Source organism: Triticum aestivum, chromosome 1D (assembly GCF_018294505.1).
Source record: "Triticum aestivum cultivar Chinese Spring chromosome 1D, IWGSC CS RefSeq v2.1, whole genome shotgun sequence".
In the NCBI taxonomy this organism is placed as follows: domain Eukaryota; kingdom Viridiplantae; phylum Streptophyta; class Magnoliopsida; order Poales; family Poaceae; genus Triticum; species Triticum aestivum.
The window spans coordinates 322,691,234-322,716,916 of NC_057796.1; the positions used below are offsets into that span (position 1 = coordinate 322,691,234).

At 43.4% G+C, this 25,683-nt stretch overlaps 3 protein-coding genes and 1 pseudogene across 4 annotated transcripts; 3 read left to right on the forward strand and 1 right to left on the reverse strand.

The window, feature by feature from the left end:
- Positions 1-219: 219 nt before the first annotated feature.
- On the forward strand, positions 220-9,033 carry LOC123181779 (uncharacterized). The gene is made up of 7 exons (XM_044594113.1): positions 220-291; positions 688-1,197; positions 1,627-1,992; positions 6,327-6,418; positions 6,509-6,561; positions 6,643-6,695; positions 8,645-9,033. The coding sequence occupies exons 1-7, from the start codon at positions 220-222 to the stop codon at positions 8,972-8,974; spliced, it is 1,476 nt and encodes a 491-aa protein (XP_044450048.1). The 3' UTR covers positions 8,975-9,033.
- A 2,750-nt stretch (positions 9,034-11,783) lies between these two features.
- On the reverse strand, positions 11,784-15,287 carry LOC123181780 (chaperone protein dnaJ 49). The gene is made up of 3 exons (XM_044594114.1): positions 15,149-15,287; positions 12,758-13,983; positions 11,784-12,266 (listed from the first exon to the last, which is right to left on the reverse strand). The coding sequence occupies exon 2, from the start codon at positions 13,923-13,925 to the stop codon at positions 12,825-12,827; it is 1,101 nt and encodes a 366-aa protein (XP_044450049.1). The 5' UTR covers positions 13,926-13,983; positions 15,149-15,287; the 3' UTR covers positions 11,784-12,266; positions 12,758-12,824.
- A 105-nt stretch (positions 15,288-15,392) lies between these two features.
- LOC780660 (serine/arginine-rich splicing factor SR30) lies at positions 15,393-19,991 on the forward strand. 2 transcript variants are annotated; one of them, XR_006491884.1, is made up of 14 exons: positions 15,417-15,561; positions 15,977-16,068; positions 16,689-16,754; positions 17,464-17,538; positions 17,637-17,736; positions 17,818-17,864; positions 17,933-17,990; positions 18,130-18,179; positions 18,268-18,324; positions 18,455-18,564; positions 18,853-19,022; positions 19,442-19,472; positions 19,545-19,613; positions 19,700-19,991. XR_006491884.1 is itself a non-coding variant. In XM_044594115.1 (13 exons), the coding sequence occupies exons 2-13, from the start codon at positions 15,982-15,984 to the stop codon at positions 19,712-19,714; spliced, it is 765 nt and encodes a 254-aa protein (XP_044450050.1). In that variant the 5' UTR covers positions 15,393-15,561; positions 15,977-15,981; the 3' UTR covers positions 19,715-19,991. The 2 variants fall into 2 exon arrangements, 1 of the variants encoding a protein (XP_044450050.1); XM_044594115.1 differs by lacking the exon at positions 18,853-19,022 and having other exon boundaries at positions 15,393-15,561.
- Positions 19,992-22,896: 2,905 nt separating this feature from the next.
- Positions 22,897-25,097, forward strand: LOC123159118 (uncharacterized; annotated as a pseudogene).
- The last annotated feature ends 586 nt before the right edge of the window (positions 25,098-25,683 follow it).

A 25,683-nucleotide genomic window follows, 5' to 3' on the forward strand; every position in this document is an offset into this window, starting at 1 on the left:
AACGAGTTGCTTGCCCTGGACAAATACAGCGTTAATGGTAAAGATGAATCAATTATAGTAAGAAATGAGTATCCAAGCTTCCCTGTCCCTTGTTTTGATGCTGAGGATGTTGATTTGAAACAGGCCAAAGAGGTATGATAACTATCCATCTGTGTGATATTCCTCTCCCCTTGTTTTTTCTTTCCAAGTGCTGACTCTTGACATTCTCCCTTTCAGCTTATGCGAGAAAGGGTTGTTCTGATTGCCAAGTCCATAGAAAATGACATAATCATCCCAGACCCTGCTCCAGAGGTTTGTGTTACCTTCATATACATAATTTGATTGATGGGTCATCCCGTTATGTTAGTTATTATTAATCCGTTAAGCCTGTAATATTATAGGGTACTTAAGTCTAGTAGTCTACTGAAACAATATGTTTATTGTTGTCATATATGAACCTTGGATAGGAACACGCGCATTCACATGCCTGAACCATGCTAGCTTTAGATCTTTCTCTCCCCTCATTGGTGCCTCGTGTTTGGTTGTTTATTTAGCCTACACCAACTTGCTTGGGTTACAAGTTTTTGTTCTTTTCATTGTTGTTGTCATACATGCACCTCCATAGACCACAAGATAGTTTATTTTGTTGTGCTTTTAGTTGGATGACTGATGTCTTTCACCTTTTTCAATTGTGACGGTTCCATCTAGTGGGTGTCTGATACCTTCTTGAAGAAATATGACGAATTGGAGCCCATCCTTGTAAAGGATAGTGTCTGGTGCTTCCTCCGATTATTCGTGAACTGTGCAGGCAAGGGCATGTCATGGGATCTTACCATCACCGCACAAACCTTAACCTTCATTGTCTGTTTCAATGCCCTGCAATGTGCAAAAGTTCTATTGGAGGGCATGGCACCTGAGCTCTATGGGATGCACGCCAATCCCAACTGCATTAACCAATATGGATACTTCGCGCTCCATGAATCTGCTGAAAGGTTCTCTGTTGACATGATTAAGCTGCTTTTACGCCATGGTGCATCAGCCAATGTGCGCACAGTTGGCAATAATATCATTGAGAATCTACTTCTGCTCCATGTCGCAGTTGAGAATACTTGCCTGCATAAGTATCTGGAGGACAACCTGGAGGACAATCTTTCTCGCAGCCATAATCCACTGGATTATATCTACAAGCTTATCCATCTGCTGTGTCTACCTGAAATGGTCTGTTTCACTTACCTCCCTATGTGAGTTAGTACTACTTTTGCAGCATGACATAAAGAGTAACTGTGGTCATATTATAGACCCCTGATAGCCGTTATAATGAAATTATTGATACTAAGTACCGGGCATCCTTTCATCTCAACTTGTCACAGAAAGTAAAGTTTTCGCTTGTTAATCCTTTTTGTCTTACTTCATGTGTTAGTGCATGCTCTTATAGGAAAGGATAAGGGGTCATCAATAAAATATAGACAGACTGTTGCTAGTAATTAATTTTATTTTCTTTGTCTTGGAGATTGTCCCTAATCCATATTTACTTTGATAGGAGGAAACACAGCGAAACACAGCAATACATAGAAAGATTATTCAACATTACTTGCTTGCATATGAATGCTAAATGCACTTAGATTTTTGTTCCTTCTTGTTTTACAGAAGATCTTCTTGGATACAACTAGACTGCTTGCAGAAAAAACAAATAATTTACTTCAAGAGCTCTGGAACTACATTGAGGATGGAAAACTTATCCAGTCTGCAGTTCTACTACCAGCTGCTCAAGAGCAGATCCGTCGGGGCAGTTCTCCGAAGATAAATGACAGTAGTAAAAAAAATGGGTTTGACATTATCAATAACTGTATAGTGAGGCTTTCATATGCCTTGAGATTGGAGAAAGGTTCACATGGAATGACACATGAGCTTCTGGAGGAAAGGAAGACACTTTTTGATTATACATGGCTGCTTGTTGATGTAATTTCCCATGTCGGTGAAGATCTTTCTGCATACATTCAAGCGCATTCTGAGGTAAGCGTTTTTGGTATATTGTGGCTGCGGTGCCTCAGATGCTTTTTACTTAATATTTGTATTTTTACTATTGTTAGTGCTGTTGTTTTAAAAAAAGGACCTCGATAAATCCCGAATGTTCAGATTTTAAGCATGTCATCCTGAACATTTTTTTCATGGCAACTTTAGTTGACGCGATGTGACAACTTTAGTTGTTAAAACATGGCAACTTTGTCCCAGTTCATTTTTTTTATCAGAAAAAATTGCCATGTTTGCCAATCTCGTGTGAACTAAAGTTGCCATGAAAAACATTCGGATTGCCATGCTTAAAATCCGTACGTCCGGAATTTACCATTTCCGTAAAAAAATACATGCCCTAATCTTAGCAAGAAGAATGTTAATAATTCTCACCTCAACTGATAATAATAATATGTTATAATTACTCCGTCTGGGTTTACTGGGCCTGGGGCCAAAATGCTAGGACCAAATTTCTGGCACTCCGCATCCGATTAAAGCGCATGGATGTTTTGCCTCCCGTCATTAACGGCAGCGGTTAATGCAAGAGTTGACATGCTGCTCCTGAACGTACATGCTGCGCATGCATTGGCTCCTGTGGCTAGGGTACTCCAAAACTACCGTTTTTGTTAAAAATCATAAAAAACCACCAACTCTGTGGCAAGTGAGTACTGTTTTTGTTAAAAATCACAAAAAACCACCAACTCTGTGGCAAGTGAGTAACAAATCGCACTGATTCGAAATTGAGTGTGTCCAAAAAAAACTGACGGGTGGGACCCGTCTGTCCTGGCTGATGTGGCGCCTACCTCCCCTCCTCCGGCGTCCTGTGTTCGTCGTCGCCGGTGGCGCCACACCCCTGCCTCCCCCGCGCCTCACCGGAGCCGCGACCTACATCCCCAACGCCCCTACCTTCCCGCTTCTCCTGGATCTGGCGGGAGCCCAGCGCCACCACTCCGAGACGGGGTCACGGGGAGCCGCGCTCGTCATCGGGCCCGAGCAAGGAAGCGGGGCGAGCTCCTCCTGGCCTCGACGCCGGCAGAGGGAGCTACGGGCCCAACCCCGCTCCGACAGCCACCACCGCTATCCACGCGCCGCCGTCCTTCGTCGCCGATGGCACCACGCCCTGCCTCCCCTGCTTCTCCCGGATCCGGCGGCAGCCCAGCACCGGCACGCTGAGGCCGGGCGAGCTCCTCCTGGCCTCGACGCCCCGCCCTGCTACTGCAGCCACAGCCGCTGGCCACGGCCAGAGGCGAGCTCCTCCCCCTCATGCCACAGACAACCTCTCCTCTCCCCGTCTTCCTCGCGAGCGCCGAGCTCAGACGCACGAGAGCCACGGTAGCCAGAGGCGGGGAAGGTGTGCTGCTCGCCGTGGCAACACTGGTGGCGGCAGCGCACCGGAAAGCCCAAGGCACATCGGCTCTTCTCCGCGAGGGCGTGCTAGTGAGAGGGGCGTCCTGGTGAGAGGGGACCGGCTCGCCGCGCACAGAGGAGGGGGCGGAGCTTGTCGGGGTAGGGCGGACGGAGGGGCAGCATCGCCGGAGAAGAGCCGGACAGACGGAGTAGGTGGTGTGCGTGCACGCGAGATGCTCGACGAAATGCTAGAGACCGACGAGAGAGAGACAGAGCGCGTGATAGACTAGTCACTTGTCCACGTGTTTATTCTTTGCCAAGTCAGCCTGACAGGTGGGCCAGAAATGTCAGATTTCCACTTAGTTGCTGCTAGCAGCTCGTTTAGTGCATTTTGTTATTCACTTGCCACAGAGTTGGTGGTTTTTTGTGATTTTTGGCAAAAGCGATAGTTTTGAAGTACCCTAGCCATAAATGTGGTGGTTTTGAGCAATTAACTCCTCCTGAACGTACATGCTACGCATGCATTGGCTGCATGCTCCTGATATTTATGTGCTACGGATTCCTCTTCTTCTAATTATCTAGCCAGCATATCATAGGAACGGACGGGCCTACGCTGCTCGCTGGCCTAAAAAACGTGGATAGTGGTAGTATTTGACAACTTCGTAATAAGTGTCCATTCTGTTTAACAAATCTATACAGAAACTGAGTAAAATCTAACACTTTCTCGAGATAATCGGTTGTTTCACAACTTGCCGACTCTGGTTGCATCTAGTGGCTATAGCATAGCCAACATATCTTCGTTCTGTTTAGTGGAGTTTCCACTTCACATTAAAAATATCACAAGATTATGCTTCCCCAAAAGTGCTGTGGATTCTCATTAAAAAAGAGAGCTTAAGAGCCCCGTTGTGTTGATAAGCTAGAGGCCTCCTTACCTAGTGCTTGGGCATGGGCTTAGCCCATAGCCGGGGTGGTCATACCTTCCTAGGTTTGCTCCAATAATAGTCCTCATCCTTTAGATAGATTAGATAAAATCTTGTCCGGTTAATCTGAGATAGGGTGGATTAGTTATGCGAGTAGATACTACTCCCTCCATCCCACAATGTAAGACGTTTTTTTGACACTAGTGTAGTGTCAAAAAACGTCTTATATTATGAGACGGAGGGAGTATCTATTAGGGCCTAGTTGGGAAGAAAGATTCCGTGGGAAACTTATCCTTCACAAAGAATGCCCTCATCCTTAAGATAGACTAGCTATAATCTTGTCTGGTTAATCTAAGATAGGGTTGGATTAGTTATGTGAGTAGATAGTATCTATTAGGTGCTACTCCCTCCAATTTTGTTTTCTCCTTTTGCTGCAATGTTTTGAGAGTTGTCTTGCTTAAACCAATGAACTTTTCTTGCAGCAATTATCTGTCCCCAAATTATCACTGAACTACTACTCCCTCCGTCCATATTACTTATCGCTCACTTAGGATTGGAGGGAGTACCTTTTTTAACCCTTATCCAGATTTGTACTTATTGTGCTCAAGAAGCGTATTTCTTTTTTCTTGCATGATGCTATATATCAATTTAACATGTTCTCTAATATTTTTCGCACTAAATTCTGTTCTTGTTAATTGAAAGAATCTCAAAACCCAGATGTTGCTTAGATTCAGAAAGTTTCCATCCACTTCACATTGGTTTGTTGCTCAGATAGCTGATTTTGCTCTAATATTTAGCCTGTCATATAATGTAATGACTAATGAGACACAAACTCCTCTTATCTCTTAACACTTGGGAAAAGGTGATGACAGAGATAATGGAACAAGAGCAAATAATTGATGGGAGTAAATAGTTATTCTAATGAAATGCTCTATGTCAAAAGTATTAGTAAAAACTAGTCCATTATTAGTTATCCATATACTAATCCACATCCAATCCCCTGTCTGGCTGCTTCTTTCCTTTTATCTTCATCATCGAACAGACAAATAAACTGTAATAACACCTTTTGTGCTTCATCTTCTAAGACATTGTTTGATATTGTTACATTGCAAAGGAGATTGCTATACGAGTTCATGATAGATACAATTATTGATGATTTCTGCATTGAAGTCACACACTACAACTAGAAGGAGAATGGTAGTTCCTTCTCTGGTACTATTTGCATTTTTGTAATGGAAATGTGAATCTTACAATGAATACTTAATGCATGCATAAATAGTGAAAACTTTGGTGATAGAAAAACTTGATCTCCATATTAATATTATCTGACACGAGTACAGAGTGAAATGCCATATTTTTTTTTTGTTCTTGGCTTCACTTGTGTCTATTTTCTGGTTTTGTCATTGCCTTGTATTGTTTCTACCAGTAAAATTGCCCATATGAACATCAAGTGTTTGGTTAATGCTATTGCATGGTGCATGAATAGAGAACATGCACTTTTGTCATTTCTCTTTGTTTATTTCTGGACGCATGACAGATAACTTTGCCAAAATGAGCGCTTCCATATTTTTATGCTGGCAGCTGTTTGGCAGGACTCCCAGCTCCAAAACTTCTAGGTGCTGGAGCTGGGGCTATATTAAGGGTGTTTACATGAGCCTTCTTTGTTCATGTTAGACTGAAATCTTATGCTTAAGGTACTTTATTTAGCCTACAAACTTCAGATCCTACAAGAAACAGGGAGTTGGAGCTCATTACCTTAACTTTTTTGTGGCCCTAGAGGACAGTTCAATTATAGTTCAACAAGCAACAGGTGTATGCAATTCATGACTAACCTCTTTAAGTTTATCTGAACTTCATTTGGATCATATAGCCTGAACAAATTGACACCTTTCTCTTTGAGAAACCAAAAACAAACAATTAAAGTGATTTCAAACAATTGAAGTTTTCTCCTCCAAATAATTCTTTCCATCATCTCGCTGCTTACGATTGGTTATATAATTGCTACATCGTATATTAGTAGATCTATGTTAGTGATATATTTCCTTACGCAACAGCTTGTATGTCATGTAGGTGCCCCATGTGGAGGTCTTTCAACATGTTTCATCTATCCTTAAGGAGTACGGATTTTGCCCTCCTGGAGATTTCATGGACACTCTAAACCTGTACTACTCTTGTATTGCTTCACACAATAATTTTCTATGTGAATAAACGGTTATTTTGCTGATTATATTATTTTCTGCCATTTCTTGAAGCCAGCCTTATGACTGCAGAAAGTCAAACGGAGAGTCATGTAAAGGTGTGTCAGGCTTGAGTTATTCTTTTTACATTTAACAAACTGAGTCCTATTCTCTCCCCTTCTTTCTAAATTGGATAATTGGGCTTGTAGATGCAAACATGACAGTTACGGAAACGGCCAATCTGGATGCTGCAGAGGAAAAGGTAAAGATACTCATCTGGGATTGGTCTAGTTTTGGATAGACTGATGGTGTTCGGGAATGTGTAACGATACTGTGGCAGCAAAAAGAAAAAAACTATAAAAATATCTTTCATTTCCTTGTTCTATTTTTTGTTTTGTTTTACATCAACTCTTTTGAAAAATATGTAAAGAAGTGAATTTTTTCCAAATTGACAAATCTCATATAACGCTTTCAGATACATAATATAATCTTTGTTTTAAGGTAAGTTTTCTTGACTTTTGACTCCGCGCATCTTGCCCTAATCTCTAGTCCAGGTAACAACTGTTGGAAATGACACCCACCCTTATGGCACGGCAGCATACTACACAAACACAAGTAAGCCATTATACCTTAATACTGAGTATGGTACAGCAGTGTCGGGGATATACCCCGCGGTATGACCCGGCCGGGAGTATGACCCGGCCGGACTTTGACGCCTCATCGTAACCCGCCGGAAGATTGGCAACTCATGAGCCTGGCGACTTAATGATGGCCCCGACGGCGGGTCAGATGGATGACAAGGGCCCAAGGCCCAGTAGGCCGGGACGTGTTATTATGGGCCGGCTTAAGACGGAAGGCATGAGGAATATTTCCTTTACGAGGAAGCAAGATCCGTACTTGTATCCGACTTGTAATAGAGAATAAGTTAGTTCTAATCCTACCAGGACTCTACATGTAAAGCCGCCTCTCCAACTTATATAAGGAGGGGCAGGGCACCCCAAAGAGGAACAAGGGACAAGAAACAATTTTTAGGGCTAGACACAAAGAGCCGGCCGAGCCGGCGACTCTCTCATGATCATAATGAGACCTAGCCTCAAACAGCATGTAGGGTTGTTACCGGATGATGTTTCCCGAGGCCCGAAGCTGTCTAAATCCTTGTCTTGTGTTGCGTCTCTCATTCCGCCCAACCCCTCTCAAGCTACTACATAGATGCGCTGGCCTCACGACTAAGTCCTGACACTAAGGACATCTGCCGTGACAATTCCACGACAAGCAGCACCAAGCAGCTTTGCCTACACCTTATGGCAGCACCAATGGGTCAGCTTTGTAGTAGCGTATTCAGCCATATTTAGAGAGTAGAGGTATTCATGTTCTAAATGGACTTTCGCTACTGAACCTGGACAGGTTCAAGCTGAGCTACAAAGTATCTAAATCCTAGCCAGTGTGTGTTCACACACACGTATACAAACTAAATTTTGCTACTAGAACAGCCAAGCAAAAAATAGTGACCAAGACTTGCCTTTACAGATGGGAACTCTCTTTATTTACGGAATTGTTCATATCTGCCGCGCTCGACAGCCACCATGGTTGGTTTGCCTTCCTCCTTTGAAGCAGAAATAAATAGCTAGTTTACCACTGCTTTGAGTTGCCTCCAAATACATATCACCTATTGCAATGCCACGACATTACAACTATGGTTCATCTCTGCCATCCTAATGTGTTTCCCATCAGGTTCTTTACCAAGGAAAGGGGGTAAATGCAATAATAAGTAGGCATAATTAGCCTTATAACATATATGAACTGTGTAGATTCCAAGTAACATCAACATTGTGACTTCACCAAGGGGGCTTGCGTATTATTTTTGTTTCCAACACCTTAGTGTTCTTGAATGATCTGTTGCATCTGAAATTTATTTTGTGCCTGTGAGGAAGATTCTGATGGAAGAAGATGCAGTGTAATATAATCGCTAGAGGCAATAACAAGTGCATGTTTCTGTTGCAATGTTTGTGCCACACATTGTGCTGGTTCAACATCTTTTTCTGTTGCTTAAGCATGCTACTTGAGTACTATACTGCAGTGACATCATTCATATCTAATGAAACACCAATGTGGTGTATTGATCAACATAATACATCTCAAGCGAGAGGTGCTGGCTGGAAGTATGATTTTTCTGTTTTTTTTATGCCGTACCTCTATTGAAATATGTGACAGGCTGTGAGAAAGGAAGTAGGCGGAGGATGGGATCCCACGTATACGAAGAGAAGTTATTTCCCATATTGGAGATCAGTGTTAGAAGCCCGGTTTCCTGTGAGGGTGTATCCAGCCTATGCAAGCTCAGATCCTAGGTCTGGTCTTAAACCTGGACAACTACGTGTTTCTCTGAGTAAGAACTTAATAATGGCCAATGGATCTACTCCAACTCAAAATTATAGACCTGCTCCAGTGCCAAGAATCTTGCCACTTACAAGCAATAATCAACCCAGAAGGTGCTTTATCACTGCTGCTACTAGTGCGTTCAGGCTCTTGAAGGTGCTAAAGTAGAGTAGAAAGGTATGCCGGGAGTTTCTCTCCCTGAATCCTTGTCCCAAGTTTTCTGAACATGCCCCACATAAACACATGGGAAGAAAGAATTTGCGTGATGCACCTTTAACTAGTAAGATTATTCGTTGATCGTTCATTAAGGGTTGGTGATTTGCTAGATAGGGTTAGGTGTTCTATTATTGTGCCTTTTTCCTTGCTGTTGTAAGTTTGTAGTCCAGGTTCTTCTACTTCAAGGGCTACGCCAAGTTTGGGTATGCTTGCTTGCTTAGCAACGTGCAGCCCTGCTGTTATTTATTTCCTCCAACTGGTCCATGTGCAGATAATTCAGATGATAGTGACATATAAATACTTGTGGATGTGAAGCAATAGAGAGTTCCACATGATTTCTAGTATGTTTTATTTTCTTAAGGAATTCTCAGCCCTGGGAATATACAACACATTTTATCCTATGGATAGGGATGGTATTAGTCAACCAAACACCCAACACTTGTTAATGCAGTAGGTAATTAGCTAACTAAACCATGTTAAAGATGCACTCATAATGAGCGGTTTCTATTGATGCTCACAGACATGAGAGTTTTTTTTTTACGATAATTATTTTGACACACTACTCAACTCCATGTCAAAATATGTACTCTTGAGACGAAGAGTAATAGTGAACATGCTAGATAGATGTTTAAGCAGCACTGTATTATTGCAGCCCAAAAGACAGGTTCAAAATACTACATGAACAGCGACGTGTCGTTCAGAAAGGAACGATACAAAGGGGCTTGTATATCTATGGAACAAACAACTTGTTTTTCCTTGCTTATATGGCAGATGGCTCTGGATGTTGTTTACTCTTCTCTGAGGTCAGTTTTATCTTCTTTGTGATCTTTTGGAGGAAATAGCTCCTTTGCAATGTGGCTGCATGACATGAAGACATCAGTTCATCAGTGTTAGCTCCTTTGCAATGTGGCTGCATGACATGAAAACATCAATTTATCAGTGTTTTGTTCGTTCAATCGTTACATTGATTATTATAATCTCATTTTACTAACCCTTTTTTGATTTCTTGCCTTTAGGTAGATCATGGACCACTGGCAGTATTCAGTGTCTGCACATGATTTGCAAAATTATAAAAAATTTAATCGGTGGGGTGTAAGTTCACTTAAGAATTCAAGTGGATGGGTCGATGTCAGTGTTTGGTTTTTCTCTGCTGCGAGCAACACATCTTGATGCTCAGTGTGATCAATAGAGGGCAGAGTAGTAAGCGGATCGGACTGAAGTTGTTCGCTTGCTTGCGGTGAAGAGGACGAAAGTTGCTTGATGTATTGTGACGTCGATGCATCTGTGAGAGGCAACAGAGCTATTGGTGGCACGTCCTGTAAATGTAGATGTTCTGTTGCTTGCGCTTGTAAATAGTATTTGTTGTTGTGTTGCAGGACATGGCCTTTCTCTATGTTTGATCTAAACAACAGCCACATTTTGGAATATTGATTGACACATTGTATTATTTGGCTCATGCTAATAGTCCATATATTTAAGTACTGGAAGGAAACTGTGAAACCAAACATTACACATTTTATAACCATTTTCCCCTAATATGTTATTTTGGAAATTGGTTCATCGATTGGAATCAAATCAATTAACCAAAGGAAAAAAATGTAAACAAATCATTGGGAACTAAGCAAAAACTCTTATGTTGAAGCAAGTACCCAATTAAATATGGAAGCTTGTGCTTCGGTGCATTAATACAACTAATGTGAGGGAAATACATGAGATTTTGTATGTGAGCTACAAAACGGAAAATGTCTGTAACCACGTAATAAATTTACAAAGAGAAACGAGTATGCAGTAAGCCTCCAGAATGGCACCATACCATACTACACTGTACTTCCAAGAACGCAAATTTAGACATAATAGCGACACATTACCACATTTCAAGAAATGAGAGAGATTCTCACTGACACCAATTCCACAAAGGGATACAACTGCCAGTAAAACAAATTGTTCATAGCGCAACTTCCAGTAAAACAAATTGTTCAGGTCCATACATACAGTTCGACACGGGACATTATCACAGGGACAAATTGCATACCTACATATTCCACAATCATGACAATGATACTACTGTTTTGAGACCTGGAATCACAAAGCTCAGTCTTAGCATGGGCATACACCTACATATGCCCTGTTCAAAGTAGACAAAACATCATCATCGAAGAGCTTGCACACTTTACAGAAATATTAGCTGCATGTTTTCATAACTTATGCTATTATAGCTCCCAACATACCGTTTAATATAGGGCGTCCTTGTATCATCACATATCAAGTACAAATTCAAATTACTGTTCAATATAAAGTTTTTTTTTTGAAACGGAATGTTCAATATAAAGTTAGTAGCAGCAGCAAACCCCGTCTAAACCTATAGTTGATTTAGTTATCAGCACTAAAATCGCAATGCAAAAAAAAAAAAACCAAGACAATTCTTAGATGCAGCCTTCTTTCAGTTATGACTTGAACTTGTAAATTCAGTGTACTGGCATCATTCTTTCCATGGTAGTTCCATGTTGACATGATCTAATTATTGAGTATTGTATATGTCGCTATAGGTTGTTTATGTTGAGTAAAACATAGTACAATATAGCAGCAGGTCCTGACAGTCAATCATGACAAAATCAAGTTCAAGTAGTGCCCCTGTTTTTTGGCTTCTGGATACCCAAATCCTGAGGAAATGCACAACGCTAGCTCGACATCCAGCTGTCCAGATTAAAGGAAATCAATTTCAACAGCACAAGCATCAAACTCGCCGAAGCGACACCAGGGGTTTCACGTTTTATAATTTTTATTTCAAAAGGTTCACAGTTCACGTTTTCTAATTTTCATCTCAAGGGGTTTACAATTGTTCAGAAGGAACAGCAGCTACAACCAACCCAGGGAATTTCAACTCAACAGTGGTTTCAGGCAGTACAATGACGATCTCATGATCGCTAGCCATCTTTCAGAGTCGTATATGTACACAATTTTGCACTCAGCAACTATAGGCGGCCCTAGCATGATAATCTGCACAAAATTTTGCACTCGCAGGTGTAGAATGGTAATTGCTCGAGAAGAATGACAGGCTGATGAACCCAAGATCACGCCTGATTGAACTCCACCATGTACACGCTAGCCAGCCATCAAAGCTTCTTCATGTAGCAGACAATTTACTGGTTCATAATATGTCATTGACACGTTATAAAAGGTAGGGCACCAGACAAACTAGAAATATATTGCTCATCCTTTTCCATAAAATCTTGCCAGGTTACACCTGCATCAATAAACAAAGTGCATGAGAACACCAAACAAAGTCCTATGTGAACACATATTCTAGCTCCAGATAAGACGTCAAGCTTTAGCTGCTTCTCAGATATCACATTAGAGATGACCAGAACCTCAATAAAACGATCAATATATAGTACCCCAAAAGTAGTTGATCACACATGTTAACTCAAAATGAACTGCTAAGCTTTCATGTTCCATGCCCTAGCTATATGCACCAACTAGTTCACCCAAAATTTACCGATACATCGACATGTGACTTCTATGCATAAACTTGAGAGCTTCTTTTCAATTTCCTTGAACTATTATTTCCCCAAGGGCTGAAGCATCATGTCATAAAATAGCACATTTTACGATTCTGTATGTCGTGGAGACACTGAATGCTCTTACTGAGAAACAGGGAAATGTCAACTTACAGTTAAATCAGAATATATGATGCGACCATACAGTTCGATTGAAATGAACATAGACAGGTTATACCTTCAAAGAGAGTGAACTTCTGCAAGACCGCAATGGAGACAACAAACTAATCACCATGTGGGCACTATTATGCCACATCAAGGCTCCGTAGCTTGTCACAGTGAGGCGTAGGGTAGTCATTGGCCCATTTACGCCGATGGAGTTCCACACGACAGTTTCTTCCTAGCATAGTCTTATAATCTCTGAAAACGTGATCCTCGAGGTTATCTCTAGAAGGACTTCCATGTGGAAACTGCTGATCAAAATCTTGTTTGCTGACAAAGTACTCCACCCCATGCTTATCAGTGACTTTTGAAATGGGAAAGTTGTATGTCTTGTGCAGGGCATATTGAGGCTGCTGCACTGGAATGAATGCAAACAAGACAAAAAGTAATACGACTGACAGGTGCATCAATACTGTTAAGTTTATGAACGACCCACCCTGTACAGGATGCTCCCTTCTCTGTTGCTCCTGCCTACCTGCTTCTCTTGTTCTGTAGACATTGCGACCACGGAACGAATTATCACGAGTACCATAGAAGAAAGACCTGAATATCTCATCTGGATCTAAATCTTCTTCATAACTATAGAAGCCATTTCTTGTTTGCCTCCTTCGCCTAGCAGTTCTCTGCCTCATGACATTGGAATATTGGTCGTTAAACTCATGCCCCTCAAGGGTGCCTGTCTGATCATAGGTCTTCCGTGACTGATCATTGCCTAGGCACTTGAAAGCCTTGCTGAGCATCTTGAATGCATCTTCTGCCCCAGGAGCCTTGTTCTTGTCAGGATGAATTTTCAGTGACAACCTCCTGTAGGCCTTCCTAATCTCCTCCAAGGAGCAAGTCCTCTCCACTCCAAGAATTGCATAGTAGTCTTTGTTCTTCCTGATATCACGGATAACTCTAACATTCTCCTCGGTGTAACCTTTATCAACATTAGAAGGACCAACAAATTCTTTTGGCGTTTTTAGGTTTTCATGGCCTCTTCTGGTCTTGTCCTGGCAAGCAGTACCATTCAGATTCAGGGGATCAAACTTCTTGGTTGAGGTCAACAAATCAACAATTGGAAGGCTGGGATCCAATCTATGGGCAATTCGAATAAATTTGTCTGCTCGCTGTCTATCTCCAGATGCTAGCGCAGTCTGTGCAAGCTTGACAGACCTCAAGGCCTCATCTTTGTTCCCCTCCATGACTTAAGTCAATCGTTTCCCACTGGATTAAATATAGGCAGGGCGCTAAACTGATGCCCTGTGAAACAAGAGTAGATTAGATATCAGAAGAATTTAGAAAGTTTTTAGTGTGACTAACAAACTATGGATTCATAAGATAACGAACAGTATGAAAATAGTATATAATTCAAGAAATAGATCAGCATCAGGAATTAGTTGATGTAAACAAATAGCCCAACTAAGAATTAGCAAACTCCTGGGAGCTCTCAAAATCAGAAAATCCTGTACAACATCATTATGAGCAGAGTTAGATAAAACCAAAACTAAACAGATTGTCGCGCTCATCAATTATACAAACAAACTACATACGTTGAGCGAATTTTCTTGATGTCATAAACAAATTTAGCATGGGAAAACCCATTGATCAAACATCGCCATTCCAACATAGCACTGACCTACACAAACTGGTGGAAGGAATCAAACAAGCAACAGACACAGTACATAGCTCAACCTTAATCTCTCCATGGAGATCCCAAGGACGCAAACCGCATCCTTTTTTCTGGGTCTTTAGCGCAGTTCACGTGGGGTTGTGTTAGGGAAATGTTTTCCTGAGCTCCATCTACTTTTAGCCCCCTTGATTTGTTGTTTGTTTCTGTTCTGCTTTGGGCCTGTAGTAATCGTAAACTGAGAACCTCGGCGACAGCGTGTGGCGTGAGTGTGTAGGGCTGTTATGCGTGGCCGGTGTGGCTTTATTAATCTAAAGCCAGGCTCCGCTCGAGCCTTCCGTCGAAAATAGGCTCAACCTAAGAACTTCTAGGCATTCAACAACTCAAGTAATCAGCAAGCAATCCGGCCGAGAAGGTCCAGACCTGCCATACATGGCCGCTCTGCTGCCCAAAGCTCCTAAGCAAGACCACTTAAATTCTGTCTGTTCCAGAATTTGGGCTAGAGGAACCGGCAGATACTATTGAACTACACAGAATCCTATGCCTGATCGATCCAAATTAGCCGCCGACTAGAAAAAGCAAGATCCTGACTAAACAAGAACCACGTGTACACGAATCACTCGACCCTACCTACCGCCGCGATTCTCGCAGACCCTAGGCCGCACAGCATCGCAATCAGGAGGAGCACAAGAGTCCAAGTTGCCCCGAGTACCCGTGTTCGCGGCGACAGGATCGAGGCGGAACTAACAGAGTTGGGATTCTGGATTAATCTGAGAGCGATCGACCGGAAGTTCTTACCGGAGAGAGAATCCGGCGCGGCGAGGAGACCCGCGCCACCACCGTCCGACGGGGGAGACCAAGAGAGGAAGAAGAGGATGGGCGGAGGAGGCACTTTTCCGCGGAGCCCCTCGGGTTTTACCCCCTCTCACGATCCCAACCACCGAGCGGAAGGCTTCTGTCTGACTGGGGCTGGTTGGCGGTGGCTGGGGCTGGGGCCCAAAGCCCAGAAGTTAGATCCACGGCTGGTCTATGCTGCACGGATCGTAAAGCACGCGACCCCCCTCACTGCCTCGCCCCACCTTTCATATCGGCCGCCGCTCCCCTCCGAAGCTTCTCGATCCCTCCCCCCGCTTCCGTTTCCGTTTCCGTTTCGTCCCCGTCGTCTCCCCCCTCGCCGCGGCGGCGGAGTCGCCCGCACTCGCTGCGCGCAGGTCAGTCGAACCCTACTTCTCCCGCTCTAATCCCAGCGTACGAGCTCCCGCTCCTCCCTCCTGATCGCTGCTGCTCTTGCGTGCTCATTTCTTTCCTCTCTCCGCGCGGTAACGGCGTCCTGTTTTTTTTCGGGTTCAGCGGTAGAGCTATCGTGTTCGCCGCAGTCGTGATCTTAGTGGTTTCGGCGAGGTGAGATGCAGTGCTTGTTCGGTCTCTTGTTTAGTTAGTCTCTTTTTTCCCTCGAGCAACTGGGTCGGGTTTTTTTTTTCCTTTACGAAATGGGTCGGAATTTTCTCTTGATTGATTCCCGAACTTGGGTCGCCACTTCTGCTATTTGATTCCCGCCGAGATTTTGCTTAGGTTTGTGCGAGCTAGCAGCTAGTTGCTGATCTGATTTTTTTCCCTTTCTTGCAGGAACGATGAGCCGACGTAACGGCCGCACCATCTACGTGGGCAACCTCCCCGAGGACATCCGCGAGAGAGAGATTGAGGATCTCTTCTACAAGGTTAGGTTCTAAATAGTTTGGGTTTGTTCACCTGTACCTTTGCCTTGTGCTTCTGTTCTGTTAAGAAATCGCCAGTTCAGTTCAGTTCAGCGGCAAGGTGGTCGGTATTATGTTCTGATAGCAGCTTAAACTGTATGCTTTGCATTAGCAGTTACACATGGAGGTTATAAATTCGCAACTTCTTTTTATGTATGAAACGACGTATTAGGTTAAGTGTTGTTAAACTGGAAGACATATGTACATATTTTCATTTTTCTTGTAACATGGACTATTGAGAGTGTTTGCGGTTGTGTGCACACTGGACAAGATAGTTTGATATTGTAACGTCAGTCGATATGTACTCTCAGTCTCTCACTGCGTCATTGTGACGTAATAAAAAAAAACTGGTGTTCAGTGTGAATTCCACGATGTCAAATTTTCAGTTCTATTCTCCACCAAAAATAACAAGTTATATTTCACCTTAACCTAAATGGCATCTCTTGAGTTTGTCATCCTATGTGGGTATTGCAAGAGGATTTGCAGAAAGCAAGCCAATTAGGTGTCACAATATGATAAAAAAAATCTGTTTAAGGAAGCATTCCTGCATGTCAATTTAATCTTCTATTACTTTGCTTCTGCAGTACGGTCCTATTGTCGATATCGATCTGAAAATTCCTCCAAGGCCTCCTGTTTATGCTTTTGTCGAGGTAATGTGCTTTGGTCATTGTTTTGTTAGAATATTTATTCTTGCTCACTACTATGTATTCGTATTTCGTAGTATAAATTATTTTTCTGTAAGGTTGTCTGGGTGACAAATTTGAGATGAGTTATGTTAAAATATACTTTGATAAGATTTTTTAGAAAATCAGATTAGCATATAGTAGGTCAATTTTTTCTCTCGAGTTACGTCAAAAGTGCTATAAGACAATCTTGAAAAAATAAGTCTTTTGAGCTTTAGGACATGTTGATTTTGCTCTCTGGCTTATAGAATACTAAAACAAGATGATTCCATCCCATCCCTAGAAGCCACTTAAAGCATAACCCCTTATAATGTGTCCTAAAACTGTTACAACAAAATCATGTTGTCCTATAAGACTCAAAAACTGGTAGTATAGTTACATGGTTATACCTCCTTTTAAGAGGATACCCTGAAACCCTCATTGGCACATTGTGCAAAACAGCATGCTTTCATACAGAATCTAACCAATAGAATGCATTCCCTCCGTAAAGAAATATAAGAGCGTTTCGATCACTAATTTAGCTATCTAAACGTTCTTATATTTCTTTACAGAGGGAGTATCAGTTTTGCTGAACGTTCTATTAAAAATTATTTTTCAAAATCATTCCGAACTAAAATTCTTTCTGTATAGCACACCTATGACTATGAGTCTAACACCAAAGTGGAGCTTTTTGCAGTTTGAAGACCCACGTGATGCTGATGATGCAATTTATGGCCGTGATGGATACGACTTTGATGGCTGCAAATTGCGGGTTGGTGGACCTTGTATGAATATTATTTTCATTTTCTGAGAGACGAAGGAAACATCTTAGATCTTTCTTATGAAGTTTACCTTTTATCCACTATCCAGGTGGAGTTAGCTCATGGGGGAAAAGGCCCTTCTTTTGATCGACCAAACAGCTATACTAGTTCTGGACGTCGTGGTGCACTTAGGCGTTCTGATTACCGCGGTTTGTATTTTTAACTTTATAAGCCTCACAAATTTGATGGTGAAATCCCCTATTCTTATTATCTCTATTCATGGATCGCAGTTATTGTTACCGGATTACCTTCTTCAGCATCATGGCAAGATCTCAAGGTTTGGATGTGAATGTAAGTTCTTGAAGTTCATGCTTCAGGATTCTTAAATTTACTTTCATTTTTCAGGATCATATGCGGCGAGCTGGTGATGTCTGTTTCTCTGATGTTTATCCTGAGGCTGGAGGTTAGTAATGATCACTTTGCAGTTCGTATTTTGTTCTTCAATGAGTGTTGGTGGGGCTAGTTGTTTAGATATCTGACCTGCCTAGTTCATTCAAACTGTATTATCTTTTAGAATCCTCATTACCTTTTCCATGTTACAGCAATTACTGGAATAGTTGAGTATACCAACTACGAAGACATGAAACATGCGGTAAGATATGTTAAACACTTCTCTACGCTCATACATGTGCATACATTTTGATGAACATATATGCTTACTAGTTATTTTTATCTTGTAGATAAGGAAGCTTGATGATTCAGAGTTCCGTAATGCATTTTCACGCACATATATCAGGGTATGGCTGTTTCTTTTTTGCCCTCCCCTTCTCTTAACCATACTGAATCATATATCTACATGTTCGTCCCACATGCCCACCTCACTGAATTAAAGATTTCCATGCTCTAATCTACCTGTGCTGCTAATAGGTGAGGGAGTACAATGCTAGGGGTAGCCGCTCTTACTCGAGAAGTAGAAGCCGAAGCTGCTCTTACTCGAGAAGCAGAAGTCACAGTTATAGCAGGAGCAGGAGTCCAAGGTATAGTTTAGTTTGTTCATACTCAAATCAGTCCATGTTGACAACCTGTTAAAGCAAGGAAAAGGGCTGTTAACAAGAATAAAAATGACCTGCAAAATAAGAACAAGAAATAGAAGTGGCCTGTGATATTGAACTTCTGGAATCCCGTTCTGGTTTGCTTTGTGGCTTCTGTTTCCTGATGCATTGTTTTTCGGCATGGCCTTTTGAGTTTCCCCTGTCTGACTATTGAACATGTGTGCATAACGGGATAGCTGTCCATCTTTGAAGATTTTCCCTTCTCTTTACTAGATCTGGACCATGCGACTGTCTGGGGATTGCATTGGTAGGATATTGGCACGTTCAGAATCAAAGGATGGTTTTGGGCGTTGGATAGTTCTGCTGGATTGTGATTGTATGGCAAGTGGAGTACAACCAGCGATAGGAGGGCTGGCACTAAACATAATGGAGTGGATTCTGTGGTATATTTGTATTACTGTTGACTTGAGCACTTATATTCTCAAATATGCACTCTGCCCTGGTCTCATATATAAACCTTGGCTTTAATGCTAGATTTTGTTTTTGAAGTACACATCTTTGTGAAAGAGAAAAAAAAGAAGAGGTTTTACCTGTTGGATCAAAACCATCAACCCATACTGTCTACATTTTCATTCAAACACCTGTAGTTTTGACTCCTTGAAAAATAAAGGCTTGTAATTTTCAAATTTATTTTGTGGTGCAAAAGGCATGAGCGGCGGAGCAAGGGTGAGAATCTGCCCAAATGCTCACCCGTATATTGCATTGCTCCCGTGTGCATAGGTTAGGTGTAGACATATTGTGATCAAACCATAGGAGTGCAAATACTAAGCGACAATTTGTTGGTTTTCGGAATATTTTGTAGGTCATCATCAAGATCCCTATCACCTGCCGCAGTAAGTCTTTGAAGGGTACACATTCTTCTATCATGTAATTCCTTCAATATCATGATTCAAGTTTTTTTGCAGCCTGCGCGTGACAAGTCTGCAAGCAGGAGCCCCATCAGGAGCAGAAGTTTACCCCGTTCTCAGTCTCCTGTATGCCGCCAACTCCATATCTTGTCGCTCATAAACATTTGTAAGCTTTATAGAACTGTATTTATTCGATTCCTTATTCCTTGCAGGTGAAATCTGAGTGAAGCCAGATGCACTTGAAGTCAGAAAAAAAAACATATCAGGATTTTTTGGATTAGGACAATATAATATGGATTGCGGGTGCTCTGTCTCAAGAAGTACCATTGCTATTCCTTGGAAGGAAAAACGTCAACTTTGTGGTTTGAGATCAATGTAGGAGTCTGGTGTTGTTTTACTTCTGCACTTCAGTTGCAAGAACGTAAAATCGTGAACTCATGGCTTTAACTTTAGTATGCTATAGTTCCGTGTCGAAAAACTTAATGCTGCAGCAGAGTTTACATATGGTGTTCTGTGATTTACTTCGACTTACATCAGTAATGTAGGGGTGCAAACGGGTACCCGGGTGTTCTCTGGTCCTCTTTAGTTCAACCAAATGAACTAAATTTTCAGTAGTATCCGTGGATACCTGAGGGCCACAAATTTGCATCCCAACAGTAATGACCTCGAGGAGGTCTTGCGGTGGCTATTAGACCGACGCGACGCTATTTGCGGTGCTGTGAAATGGTGTGAACTGGCTGCCTCGGTCTAACATTGCTGCGTCCCTCCTATGGATAGTTGATTGCGCGATCATTGGTGTGTGCTGTTGTGGCCTTTATGGGCGCAAGACTTGTTGCCTGGTTGTTGCTATTTGGTTGCACGATCTATGTTCCCCTTTGGTGCTCCGCTAGTGCGTGGCCCCCTTTTGCCTGCTTCCTGTGAAGAGAAAAGAGACGAATGTATGTTCTTCTGCTCGCATTCAAGTATGTGTCTAGCTAGGTGGCTGGGGGAGCAGGGTTGGACAGTTAGCCCATGTATGATTGTACGATTTGGCAGTGATATGGCAGACTTGGCTAGAGAGAAAGATTGAAAGGGAGAGCGTACGACAAACTGGACCGATCCGATCGAAAATGGAAATTCGTTGTGAAAATATACATGGGGGTCTGTGAAATACCGGGGGGGGGGGGGGGGGGGGGGGGTTCTCTAAGTGATACCACAACCACAACTCCTCATTCTCTTCTTCTCCCTGTTGCTATTTGACATTTTATTGTTATTTGGATTCACTCCTTGCGAACGGTGCCATTTGAAACGTGGGGGGAGGAAAAATGTAAGAATGCGAAAAATGCAGGAGTTAGGTGTCATGTCTAGTGGAATCCTATCGGAATGTAAACATAAGAATTATACACCATAAATGTTTGGCTGCTCCAGAAAAAAATTGTGGGAAACTATCCCTTGAAAAAGAGAAAAGAAGAGAGCTGAAGAGACAAGTTGCGTTAGACTTCTCAAAGGAAGTGAAAAACATGAGGTCTTGAACAAAGTTTAGAATAGAATCCCCCATAGAGTGGAGGAAATGGAGTAGTTCTCCAAGCCAATCATACAATCCAAACGACACCGTAGGAAAATTTTCTATGGGATTTGATTCCTACGAAATTCCTGTGAAAATCTTTCTAAATAGGGCCTAAATTAGAGTGCATCTTATACCGGATATTGTCTTTGGAGGGCGAGCTCCATGGAGCTCAGTTTTGAAAATTTTGAATTTTGTCGAATTTCATATTTTCTACATTTCAAAAAATTCTGAAAAAATACACATATACATGAAGGCATAACACACATGTGTGTAAAATTTCAGGGCAAAATAAGTTGAAATGAGGGCTGTGAAAAAAGACAAATCTGGGGCTTTTTAACATATGATACTATTCATCCTCCCAGGCCATGAATTTGTCTTTTTTTTACAGGTCACATTTCCACGTTTTTCATTCTAAAATTTTACACACATAGACGTAACATACTTGTTTACTTGCACAATTTTTTCAGATTTTTTTAAACCAAAAAGTTTGAATTTTGATTTGTTTTCAAAAAAAGGCCTCCATGGCTCCTAGGAGCCGAACGTCCGCTCTCATCTTATACTCGCTACCAAATAGGAGTTCAAAGGGATTGTTTATATATATACTCGGGCATTGGCTTACAGAGCCACCGGTCATAAAAAAACACTAATATGTACTCTATTTTGGCTAAGATAGAGTTTAATTGCGGTAATGTTGGCTAAATATTGCACTCCCTCTGTTTCATATTAAGTGTCGCTGATTTAGTACAACACCGACACTTAATATGGAATGGATGGAGTAGTAATGTTGGCAAACGCAAATACGTCATTGGGTTTGTTGTGCTTTTTGCAAAGTTAAAGGGAATTTTGTATTCGGTAAACATTCGCGTCCGCATTCGTTTGTCCATATTCGCTATTTATTCATTTCTGGTACTTACCTACTTCTATATTCATGTTCAAGATTTATGTATTAGTTACGCTTCCACTGATAAATAACACGGAGACAAATGTAATGGCAGTAGTTGGGGGTCCTGTTTGGTCCTGTCAAAAGAAGATACACTGCCAACTGTTTGGTCCTATCAACAGAAGATGGCAACGTCCGATGGGAGTCCACTATAGTCCTTGATGTGGTTCTTGTGCTCGGTTGCTGTCGACAGCCATATGGACCGGTGTGAAGCTAGATGAGGTGTATTGCTTCTCTTCGTGGACAAGCTCTTCATGTGATGTGTGCTCTTCTGTGTACTTCCAATTGCCATTAACACATCAACCACTTTTTCATGCTCTACCTTGTCCTTTTTGGGGGAGAGATCATGGTATATCTTATCTAATTCTTGGACCAAAGAAAACTAATATTCAGTGCTAATAAGGCCTCTCTGATTCACGGGATTCATATGAACACATGAATGTGAAAAGGCTGGAGTAGAATATGATGCATTCTTAAGCGTGTACTAGTACTGGCGTTTGCGCGGTACCCAACGGTGGGTACTTAAGGGTGATGCCAACACCGCTTATTTTCAGGTGGTGGCTAACGGCCGGCGACGTCGAAACTCCATTCACTGCCTTTGGGATGGAGACACGCCTCTCGTTCGCAACTCGGCCATCCGTGCCCATGTAGACGGCTTCTATAAAGCCCTATTTACCCACACCCCTCGGGGTGGGGTTAGTCTCGCCTCCGACATTTGGTCGGGTGCTCAATTGGTCTCTGTTGAGGCCAATGCCGCTTTACTGGCCCCCTTCGCCGAGGACGAGGTTCTCGCGGCTATTAAAGGGATGAACCCCTCCTCGGCCCCGGGCCCGGATGGTCTGCCCGTAACGTTCTTCAAAACGTTCTGGCCGACCATCAAGCCGGAGGTCATGGCCTTGTTTGAGGAATTCTATTCGGGGGCCATGGACCTTGGGCGTCTCAACTATGGTATCGTGGCCCTCATACCCAAGGTCCCGGGTGCCTCCGACATCCGCCAGTTCCGTCCAATCACAGTGATTAATGTGATTTTCCGGATCCTGGCCAAAGGGTACGCCAATAGGGTGACCCTGCTCGCTGACACGATTACCCATCCGAACCAATCCGCCTTCATACAAGGCCGATTTATTCTGGATGGGGTGCTGGTATTCCACGAAGTACTCCACGAGGTCCGGTTGAAGCACCATCGGGCAGTCTTCCTGAAGCTAGACTTCCACAAAGCGTACGACACGGTCCACTGGCCTTTCTTGCGGGAAGTGCTGCTCCGCAAAGGCTTTGACGACCGGTGGGTGACTCGTGTCATGCATCTCGTCTCCTGTGGCCGGACTACTGTGAACATCAATGGGGACATTGGGCCCTACTTCCCCACTCTTTGTGGGGTCCGTCAGGGTGACCCGTTCTCGCCATTCCTATTCAACATGGTAGTGGATGCCCTCGCAGCCATCCTGGATAAGGCCAAGGATGCGGGCCATATTCGCGGCTTAGTCCCCCACCTAGTCGGAGGGAGAGGGGTCTCCCTCCTTCAATATGCAGATGATACCATTATAATGGTGGAAGGCTCCGTCCAGGACATTGCTAACCTGAAGTTCCTCCTCCTGTGCTTCCAACAGATGTCGGGCTTAACCATCAACTTCGATAAGAGCGAAGTGATGGTTCTCGGGTTCCCCCCGGAGGAAGCACAGGCTATTGCTGACCGACTCAATTGTCGGTTGGGTTCTTTCCCACGACTTACCTGGGGATCCCCATTAGCGATTCGCGCCTCACTGTGGCGGATCTTCGCCCTACAGTGACCCGTATGCAACACCGCGTTGAGCCCTGGAAAGGGTGCTGGCTGTCAAAGGCTGCTCGTGTGATTCTTGTCAACTCTTCGCTTGCTAGCCTCCTATGGTTCCTCATGAGCTTCTATAGCCTCCATGAGACCCTTCATCAGGAGATCGCCAAATACCAATCCAAATTCTTCTGGGCTGGGGAGGGAGAAAGCAGAAGTACCATATGGTAAGCTGGCCCGATATCTGCAAACCCAAGGACCAGGGCGGTCTTGGGATCTTGTCCTCCCGACGCATGAACATTGCCCTCCTGACCCATTGGCTCTGGCGCATCGCCAATGGCGAGGGAGGTCTTTGGCTCACCATCATCCAGAACAAGTACCTCCGAGGACAGCCTCTTGCATTCTGTCAGCGCTCGGGCGGCTCCCAGTTTTGGCAGGCCGTCGTCCAGCTGCTTCCCGTGCTTCGCATTGGCACATCCATCTCGGTTAGTACTGGGTCCTCGACCCTGTTCTGGTTTGATCGGTGGATTGGCGACTCTCCCCTGGCTGCTCGATTCCCGGAGCTCTTCGCCATTGCTGTTGACCCTCGTGTCTCAGTTGAGACGGCCCTTATTGACTTAGGGCGCCTCGCTTTCCGTTGCCCCTTTGGCCCACCTGAAGTTGCCGCTTGGGATGCCCTCCTTCAGGTCATCGCCCTCCTACCTATCAACGGCGTCGACACCCCGGATGCCACTTCTTGGCGTTTGGAGCCTTCCGGCTGCTTCTCCACCAAATCCCTCTACTCTACCATCGCCCCCTCGCCGGCCCCCGAGCCCTTTAGTTTGATTTGGGACATCCGCCTACCCCTGAAGATCAGGATCTTCCTGTGGCAATGGATTCGCGGCCGCCTCCCGTCTAGCGTGGAGGTCCTTAAGCGTAATGGACCTGGGGATGGGATGTGCCCCTTGTGCGGCATGGTAGAAGATGCTAACCACATCTTCTTCTCGTGCTCCACGGCTCAGTTCCTTTGGTCCTATTTCCGCGAGACGGTTGGGGGACAGTGGTGTAACACTAACTTCCCTGACCTGTTTGCGGAAATTCACGCCTCCCCCCTCGCTACCGCCATATTAGATGGCTTTGCGTTGGGGTCCTCGCCTGGACACTTTGGACCGTTCGCAATAAGCTTGTCATACAGAAGGTCCCTCTTCGACGTGCTACTGACGCCATCTTTAAAATGTGTGGATACTTGCAGCTCTGGCGGCCGCTTAGCCGCCCCCAGGATCGGGACATCATCAACAACCTCCTCGCCGACCTTCGATCGATGGCCTCCCGCCTGGCGCCTCCGCTCCCCCCCGCCACCTCCGGAGCCCGACTAGATGATTTCCGCACCCCGCGTGTGCGCGTTTTCTGTTTCTTCAGGGCTTGTTGGCTGTGCCCTCAGCATTAACCCTTTGACTTATTGCCTGTACTAGACCTTTGTGTGTGTGTGTGAACCTTGTTGGATGTTTGGCTTGGGCAGTTGCTTTATCTATAAAGCGGGGCGAAAGCCTTTTTGGTAGTACTAGTATAGTAAAACTATATAAATTAGCCCAAAAGTATTTGGTACACGGCATAGAAACAATGAGTTGTAGCAAGAATTTTAAGTGAATGTAAATCCTTCCTGTAAAAAGGAGACAAAGTGCAAAGTATTCATAAAATACAGTATGAAACACACAACATATACATTTGAAGGTCTTTAATCCTCTAAAGATCTAAGTCTAAGATAAATTGGCTTCTACCCATAGTTTTAGAAATGGACCGGCACCTTGTATTTTTTTAAAGGCGTATTGGTCTTTTAGTAAAAAAAGGAGAAATATCCAAGAAATGGTGCATAAACTAGGGATCAAACACCTAAGCATGAAGCAAGCCACACTCAAGGCTCATTAACCAACTAGGCTAACAATACTTTGTACTCCCTCCGTCCCAT